The sequence below is a fragment of the Anopheles ziemanni genome, unplaced genomic scaffold (genome assembly GCF_943734765.1).
Source record: "Anopheles ziemanni unplaced genomic scaffold, idAnoZiCoDA_A2_x.2 scaffold_157_ctg1, whole genome shotgun sequence".
Lineage (NCBI taxonomy): Eukaryota > Metazoa > Arthropoda > Insecta > Diptera > Culicidae > Anopheles > Anopheles ziemanni.
Genome location: NW_026690051.1, coordinates 49,697 through 59,065, shown reverse-complemented (window position 1 = coordinate 59,065; position 9,369 = coordinate 49,697). Strand labels below are relative to the sequence as shown.

The 9,369-nt window shown below is 58.6% G+C and overlaps 1 protein-coding gene across 1 annotated transcript; it reads left to right on the top strand.

The window, feature by feature from the left end:
* Window positions 1-304: 304 nt before the first annotated feature.
* LOC131292914 (uncharacterized) lies at window positions 305-8,515 on the top strand. The gene is made up of 2 exons (XM_058321013.1): window positions 305-1,284; window positions 4,363-8,515. Exons 1-2 carry the CDS (start codon window positions 305-307, stop codon window positions 8,513-8,515), a joined length of 5,133 nt encoding a protein of 1,710 aa, XP_058176996.1.
* The last annotated feature ends 854 nt before the right edge of the window (window positions 8,516-9,369 follow it).

The window sequence follows — 9,369 nt, the reverse complement described above, 5'->3', positions numbered from 1 at the left end:
ATCAACGGATCGACGGGCTCTCTCACTTTTCTTACGTATACCTACGAGTAACAAGCTGCTACGTGCCAATCTAATTAAAAAGTGCAAATAAAGTTCCTTTTTAACCTAGTAATTACAACGTGTGAATTCTTCGTGCAAAACATTCGCTCTAGCTTCGTGCAAAACATTCGCTTTAGCTTCGTGCAAAACATTCGCTTTCGCTACGTGCAAAACACTCGCCCATCGCTACGTGCGAGAACATTTTGGTGACCCCGACGTGATAACGTGAAAAGTGCTAAGTGCAAAATTCTGTCACGACTTAAGTATGAATAACGAGAACGAAAACATCGTGGCCGAGGCCTTGCGGCTACTTACCGCCCTAGAGGGCAGCGTAAAGGAGGTGGCCGCAAGCCTCGATGCGAAGATGAAACCGGAGGTGGCCGCCGTGAAGGTGGACATCTTGGCGTCCCTGTGGCGGGACGGGAACGCCGCGCTGATGCGCGTCGAAAGTGTCACCGGCCCCCATCCGCGCAGGGGCCCCTTCACGGAGGCTTATGCGGCAGCCATGGCGGCTGCAACCAAGCGCCGTGAGGGAGCCGCCTCCAAACCGTCTATTTTGGACACCACGATGGCGGGGCAGCCATCGCGAGCAGACCACCTGCCTCGCATAGAACTGCCCAAGTTCGAGGGCTCGCCCTCCGAATGGCCCGCGTTCTCGAGTCGATTCGAGAAGCGCGTGGCCGGACTTACGGAGGACTCCGATAAATTCGCCTTTTTGATAAAATGCCTCGAGCGGTGCGACATCGCGAGGCACAGTTGTGAGGCATTCGAAAACGCCGGAATGCCGTTCGCCCAAGCTTGGGCCAAGCTGGAGGAGAGATTTTATAAGAAGCGGGTGGCATTTATGGGCCACATCCGCAAAATCCTCGAACTGCCCAGGATGAGCTCTCCGTCGGCGAACGCGTTGATGCGCGTCATCGACGTAGTGGAGACGGCCGTGGCCTCAGCCCGCCAGATCGCCGAGGCTGGCGATTCCACCTCCGTGGTGGAAGACGGGCTGATTGTCGCGCTCGTAATGGACAAGCTAGACGCTGAAACCATTGCGAGCGTGACACGGCGTGCGGACCAGCAGCTCATCCCTACGTGGGTTGAGCTGCGTCGCGAGCTGGATGGGCTGGCTAATAAAATTTATTATCAGCCCAAGCGGAAGGAAGATGCGGATCGAGCGCGTGGAGCGAACCAGCGAGCAGCACGGACGGTGCTAGCTGCAACCGTCACCCCGAAGCCTGCTGCCATCGCCTCCAGGCCTGCGCGGAGGGCGCCGGCGACCCAGCCAGCCGCTGCCGCCATCGTTCCCGCCAGCACCAGTACGAAGGTAAGAACGGGGGGTCAGGGGGCTGGGACGCGACGGTGTTACGCGTGTGACAGGACGGGCCACGTGACGACGGTGTGCCCGGAGCTGCGCGCGCGGTCCGTAATTCAGTGCATTAATTACATTATGGACCGCCGCAAGTGCATGAACTGCTTCTCGAAGGACCATCCGGCCAATGCATGCCCGAGTGAGCGGAGGTGCCAGGTGTGTGGCAAGAAGCACCACACAATGCTCCACGTGCACTCCGACCCGACGCCGGAGTGACTTGCCCACTCCGTGCCCTCACTCCGCGCCCGCTCCGTGCATCCGAACCCCAGTGCCGTGTCCCGCCGTTCCTGCTCCGTGCGTCCTCGCGTGTGCTCCGTGCCTCGCCCCCCGTGCTTCGTGCCCCGCGTGTGCTCCGTGCGTCCTCGCGTGTGCTCCGTGCCTCGCCCCCCTTGCTTCGTGCCCCGTGTGTGCTCCGTGCTTCCTCGTGCTACCGCGCCGCCCAGTGCCTGCTGCTTGCCGCCTGGTGCCCGCGCCGTGCCGAGTGAATCCAGCTTCGTGCCCCGCCGCTCCAGCTCCGTGCCTCGCCGCTCCCGCTCCGTGCTTCCTCGTGCTACCGCGCCGCCCAGTGCCTGCTGCTTGCCGCCTGGTGCCCGCGCCATGCCGAGTGAATCCAGCTTCGTGCCCCGCCGCTCCAGCTCCGTGCCTCGCCGCTCCCGCTCCGTGCTTCCTCGTGCTACCGCGCCGCCCAGTGCCTGCTGCTTGCCGCCTGGTGCCCGCGCCGTGCCGAGTGAATCCAGCTTCGTGCCCCGCCGCTCCAGCTTCGTGCCTCGCCGCTCCCGCTCCGTGCCTCCTCGTGCTACCGCGCCGCCCAGTGCCTGCTGCTTGCCGCCTGGTGCCCGCGCCGTGCCGAGTGAATCCAGCTTCGTGCCCCGCCGCTCCAGCTCCGTGCCTCGCCGCTCCCGCTCCGTGCTTCCTCGTGCTACCGCGCCGCCCAGTGCCTGCTGCTTGCCGCCTGGTGCCCGCGCCGTGCCGAGTGAATCCAGCTTCGTGCCCCGCCGCTCCAGCTCCGTGTCTCGCCGCTCCCGCTCCGTGCTTCCTCGTGCTACCGCGCCGCCCAGTGCCTGCTGCTTGCCGCCTGGTGCCCGCGCCGTGCCGAGTTACTCCAGCTTCGTGCCTCGCCGCTCCCGCTCCGTGCCTCCTCGTGCTACCGCGCCGCCCAGTGCCTGCTGCTTGCCGCCTGGTGCCCGCGCCGTGCCGAGTGAATCCAGCTTCGTGCCCCGCCGCTCCAGCTCCGTGTCTCGCCGCTCCCGCTCCGTGCTTCCTCGTGCTACCGCGCCGCCCAGTGCCTGCTGCTTGCCGCCTGGTGCCCGCGCCGTGCCGAGTGACTCCAGTTTCGTGCCCCGCCGTTCCCGCTCCGTGCTTCCTCGTGCTGCCGAAACGCCCAGGGACTGTAGTCTGCCGCCCGGTGTCCAAGCTTTGCTGAGTCACGCAAGCTGCGTACAGGTATGTGCCCGTTCTGTTCCTTTAAATGTCACCGTGCCGCCCGGTTCCTGCTCCGTGCCTCTTCGTGTTGCCGCGCCGCCCAGTGCCTGCCTCTTGCCGCCTGGTGCTCGCGCCGCTTCTCGTTCCTGCTCCGTGCCTCTTCGTGTTGCCGCGCCGCCCAGTGCCTGCCACTTGCCGCCTGGTGCTCGCGCCGCTTCTCGTTCCTGCTCCGTGCCTCTTCTTGTTGCCGCGCCGCCCAGTGCCTGCCTCTTGCCGCCTGGTGCTCGCGCCGCTTCTCGTTCCTGCTCCGTGCCTCTTCGTGTTGCCGCGCCGCCCAGTGCCTGCCACTTGCCGCCTGGTGCTCGCGCCGCTTCTCGTTCCTGCTCCGTGCCTCTTCGTGTTGCCGCGCCGCCCAGTGCCTGCCTCTTGTCGCCTGGTGCTCGCGCCGCTTCTAGTTCCTGCTCCGTGCCTCTTCGTGTTGCCGCGCCGCCCAGTGCCTGCCTCTTGTCGCCTGGTGCTCGCGCCGCTTCTAGTTCCTGCTCCGTGCCTCTTCGTGTTGCCGCGCCGCCCAGTGCCTGCCTCTTGTCGCCTGGTGCTCGCGCCGCTTTTAGTTCCTGCTCCGTGCCTCTTCGTGTTGCCGCGCCGCCCAGTGCCTGCCTCTTGCCGCCTGGTGCTCGCGCCGCTTCTCGTTCCTGCTCCGTGCCTCTTCGTGTTGCCGCGCCGCCCAGTGCCTGCCACTTGCCGCCTGGTGCTCGCGCCGCTTCTCGTTCCTGCTCCGTGCCTCTTCTTGTTGCCGCGCCGCCCAGTGCCTGCCTCTTGCCGCCTGGTGCTCGCGCCGCTTCTCGTTCCTGCTCCGTGCCTCTTCGTGTTGCCGCGCCGCCCAGTGCCTGCCACTTGCCGCCTGGTGCTCGCGCCGCTTCTCGTTCCTGCTCCGTGCCTCTTCGTGTTGCCGCGCCGCCCAGTGCCTGCCTCTTGTCGCCTGGTGCTCGCGCCGCTTCTAGTTCCTGCTCCGTGCCTCTTCGTGTTGCCGCGCCGCCCAGTGCCTGCCTCTTGTCGCCTGGTGCTCGCGCCGCTTCTCGTTCCTGCTCCGTGCCTCTTCGTGTTGCCGCGCCGCCCAGTGCCTGCCTCTTGTCGCCTGGTGCTCGCGCCGCTTTTAGTTCCTGCTCCGTGCCTCTTCGTGTTGCCGCGCCGCCCAGTGCCTGCCTCTTGTCGCCTGGTGCTCGCGCCGCTTCTAGTTCCTGCTCCGTGCCTCTTCGTGTTGCCGCGCCGCCCAGTGCCTGCCTATTTCTGCCTGGTGCTCGCGCCGCCCCGCGTTCCTGCTCCGTGCCTCTTCGGATTCATTCTACACCCAGAAGCCGTTGTCTGCCGCATGCTGCATCCAACATCCCGAGGAGATCCCGCTCCGTGCTTCGCTCCGGCTCCCGGCATCATCGTGCTTGTCCTGCGCCTCGTCCTGATGAATCCACCCCACCGGATGGTAATGACCCCCCTTCGGGCGCCAATTCATCGAGTGATCCTGCTGCCGATTCTTGCCAATCAAGACGTGCCTCGGTTGACATTTCACCAACGGAAGACATCCCGCTACTGGACAACTACGTGCTACTCGCTACGGTCGCGATACTCATCCAGGACAACATGGGAATGTGGCAACGGATCCGATGCGTGCTCGACTCCGGCAGCCAAATCGAGGCAATCACCAAGAATGCGGTTAAGCGTCTTGGATTAGCGATGCACCCTGCACGATTGACGCTGAGTGGCGTGGGGAGCAAAATCCCAGTAACCCAACAAATACGAGCGAAGATTACGTCGATTGACGGCAGCTGCTCTGAGGATGTCGGATTCTTCGTGATTCCCGGTCTCAGTGATCAACCGGCTCGTGCCATCAGACAAGACAAATTGGACCTGCCAGAGGCCAAGTTCCTAGCAGATGCGGAATTCTACCATCCTGGAACAATCGACGCTATCTTAGGTGCCAGAATATGCTTCGACGCACTCAAGACAGGGCTGCGTCGCCTCCCAAATGGCTTGACCCTCCAGAATTCTAAATTCGGATGGCTCGTGGGAGGAATGCTACGTGACACGACTTCAGCCGATCTATACGAACAAAGTTGTCTAGCTACGTGCGTCGATGACCTAAAGGAGATCCTCGAACGATTCTGGAGAATCGAAGAACTCCCAAATGATGCCGCCGACTCCACGGTTTGGAAGTCTCACGAACTAGAGACGCACTTTAAGGAGCATACCACCATCGCTGACGATGGACGATACATCGTACAAATTCCCTTACGGGGGGAGCTAAACCAGCTGGGAGATTCAATGGGGCAAGCAAGACGCCGCTTGCTAGCCCTAGAAAGACGTCTCGCCAGCCATGAGCCCACCTACGCAGAATATCGAAAGTTCATGCGAGAGTACAAAGAGCTGGGCCACATGTGCCCAGTATCAACGGAGGAGCTCCCCAAAGTACGCTACGTGATTCCCCACTCTTGCGTGGTCAAGCCAGACTCGACTACCACAAAACTACGCGTTGTGTTCGACGCCAGCGCGAAATCAACGACGGGAATCTCGCTGAACGACCTCCAAGCCGTAGGACCCGTGATCCAGCCTGACTTGTTCCGAATCTGGCTAGATTTCCGTACTCAAACCGTGGTGGCGACTGCCGACATCGTGAAGATGTACCGTCAAGTGTGGGTATCCGAGCCCGACACTTGGATGCAGTGCATTCTGTGGCGCGACAAGCCAAAGGACACGATGCAACTATTCAGACTCCTCACTGTTACGTACGGTGAGGCTGCTTCGTCTTATTTGGCCTGCAGGGCGTTGTTCGAAGCCGGGGAAGAAGTGCGGACTTCCGATCCCCAGACAGCTGACGCCATCCAATCATCGTTCTACGTGGACAACCTTTCGTTGGGCGCATCGACTCCCGAGCAGCTACGTGAGCTTATGACCAGCGTCGAGCGAGCACTCAACATACGCGGGATGCCATTGCGAAAGTGGGCATCTAACTCACCAGAGATCACCAGTAAAATCCCGGTGGAACACCGCGATACAACTGTACAGATTGGTGAGAAGCAGGCCATCAAGTTGCTCGGCCTGGCTTGGTGCCCTACAGAGGATACGTTCCAGCTCGTAGTCCAGGATGAGTTCTACGAGCCTTTGGGTTCATTGGAGAAACGACGTTTAGCATCCAAAGTTGGCAAGCTGTATGATCCTATCGGGATCCTCCAACCAGTGATAGTCACCGGAAAGATTCTGCTACAAGACCTCTGGCGAGATGGCTTCGGATGGGATGAAGCCGCATCACCTCGCATGATCGAAAGCTGGAACGGATTCGCCAGCCACCTGCCGCTTCTCAGACAGCTCCCAATCCCAAGGATGGCGCTGCCCAGCGAACCTCAGGGCGCGATCATGTACGGCTTCAGCGACGCATCTACGAAGGCCTTTGGATGCGCCATTTACCTTCGCTTTCTGGACGGTGAAGGAAACCCGCAATCTCGGTTGCTGTGCTCCAGGTCGCGATTGGCACCCATCGAAGAGGTGACTTTGCCGCGACTCGAACTGCAAGGAGCTCTGCTCCTAGCTCGCCTTTATGCCAAAATAAAGGACGCCTTTGGCACCCGGATAAGCCAAACTCGTTGGTGGACTGACTCTCAGGTGGTACTGGCTTGGATACGTTCCGACAACACCAAGTGGGGAGTCTACGTTAAGAACCGGGTGGAGAAAATTCACGCTGCCACGAATCGTCTGGATTGGAGCTACGTGCCGACGAAACTCAACCCAGCAGACCTCGTGTCCAGAGGACTTCCTGCCAACAAGCTTATAAACAGCGAGACTGCGAGTTTTTGGCTGAACGGACCGAGTTTCATAGTCAATGATGAAAGGCCAGTTATGCCTCAACTAAACTACGTGACTGCGTTGGAGGAAGCTGTCGACGCTCCTCTATTGTTGACGGCCATGGTGGGGAACGATTGTGATGACTTGTTATCCCAGTACAAGCACCACAACTCGTTCATCATGACAAGACGACATTTCGCGTGGCTCGGTAGAGCAATCTTTAACTTACGCGCACCCTCATCCTCCGTGGAGAAAAAATCAGGACCCCTTCAGCTCGACGAATTGGAGTACGGACTCCAACTGATAGTACGGGTGATGCAAGCTACGTGCTTTCCCAATGAGGTCAAGGAGATGCAAGACTCCGGGTCAGTTACGCCCAAGGGTTCGATGCAGCACCTCGACCCAATAGTAAAGGATAAGATCATCTGCGTACGGGGACGACTAGGAAACTCGGATCTGGCTGACGAAGCCAAGGTTCCTTTCCTAGTACCAAAGTCGCATCCCTTCTCCCGCGTAATCATCCGCCATTTGCACGAGCACAATTTCCATGCGGGAACTGAGCTGATCATGGCCGAATTCCGTGCGAGATTCTGGATGCGAGACCTGCGAAGAACAGTCGTCGGGGTAACCTCGAGATGCGTAATTTGTGCCCGAGCGCGCCCAAGACAATACGCCCAGCAGATGGGACAGCTGCCGTCGGCTCGCGTCAACGTGTCTCCCGCCTTCATCCACACCGGCGTGGACTTGTGTGGCCCCTTCGAAATCGTTTCAAATGCTCGATCAGGCAAGCGTAGAACGGTCTACGTTTGTATCTTCGTGTGTTTCACTACGAAGGCCACGCACTTGGAGGTAGTGGAAGATCAGTCGACATCGGCGTTCATCTCAGCTCTATTACGATTCGTGTCCCTACGTGGAAGACCTGACACGATCTACTCCGACAACGGCCGCAACTTCGTGGGAGCTGCCAGAGAATTGACCCTGCTTCGCAAGACTCACAACAACCGGGAATTCCAGGACGAAGTGGTGAGCTTGGCAGCGGACAGCGGAATTCGTTTCTCGTTTATCCCTCCCAGGAGCCCAAACTTCGGAGGGCTTTGGGAGGCCAACATCAAGGTGGCAAAACGATTGTTCAAGGCCGCCGCAAAGGGAGCCCAGCTGAACTTGGTAGAGCTACAGACGTTACTCTACCAAATTTCGGCCATTCTCAACTCCAGGCCGCTCACCGCAATCCACTCCAGTCCGGAATCGGTAGAGGCACTTACCCCTGCGCACTTCCTCATCGGACGAGCATCATTCACCACTCCTGCCCCGCTTGGAGACGATGACACGGTCGGTGTCAAAACTCGCTGGAAGCGAGTCCAGAAACTCGCTCAGCAATTCTGGTCCCGTTGGCGAACTGAGTACCTTGCTCAGTTGCGTTGTAGTGCGAAGTGGACGAAACGCACTACAAACTTGCAGACGGGCCAGATCGTGCTAGTCGGTGATGACAACCTACCCGTTGGACGATGGCCCATGGGCCTGGTCGTCAAAACCTACGTGGGACCCGACGGCATCGTACGTGTCGCTGACATACGAACAAGCAGCGGCATCTACAAGCGCAACGTGAGGCTGTTGGCACCCCTCCCAGTTGAGGCCGCTGAAACGGAAGTATCCAAGGAGCATTCGGGCGCACCTGACTCTTCCGTATCCGACGCAGCGCCAAACGAACAACTTGAGGGATCAGCAGCGCAGTGTCCTCCTGACTCGACTCCTGGCTACGTGCCGCCGACGACCCCTGAGCATGAGGACGACCCACCACCTACGTGCGGAATTTGGGACGGTCGCCTGCGTCCCAAAGGGGGGAGGAATGGTTGTGGGAAATAATCGCGTTATAATCGAAACAATTATGTCATCCGCGCGATCATGCGATAAGCGCATGATCAATCACGTCATCCGCGCGATCATGCGATAAGCGCATATCAATTATGGCAAATCCCCTCCATGACCCGGAAGATCGTGTGACGTGCCAGACCGCGTGCTGGAATGTCAGCTTATCACCGCGTGCTGGTACGTCACAGGAGAGAGCGCGTGGGAGAGCTTTCGCTACGGGCAACTCTCCCACGCATAGGGAAGTGGAGGGGAGCGATGACACCTATAAAACCGTCGATCAACGGATCGACGGGCTCTCTCGCTTTTCTTACGTATACCTACGAGTAACAAGCTGCTACGTGCCAATCTAATTAAAAAGTGCAAATAAAGTTCCTTTTTAACCTAGTAATTACAACGTGTGAATTCTTCGTGCAAAACATTCGCTCTAGCTTCGTGCAAAACATTCGCTTTAGCTTCGTGCAAAACATTCGCTTTCGCTACGTGCAAAACACTCGCCCATCGCTACGTGCGAGAACACCCTCTATCGATGATTCATTCAACCAGCATTTGCTAAAGTTGCAGTTCACAGCGAAGACAAGACCTACCAAAGTGAAGACTCAATTCAATAGCAAACGCACATCAAACGTTTAAGAATCAAAGACATAAACATTCACAGTAAATATCTTACTTCTCTTATTCATTCTTCTTTCTGTTTTCAATTCCCTCTAGCAACGTTTTGATGTTTCATCTCCCATTTCTATTTCATGTGCTCGCTTTCGATAGTTCATTTAAAAATTATTATAAAAGCTGACATGTAGGGAGCAAATTACTCCTGGTGCTTACGTTTTACAATAAAAGCTAGTCCTAGG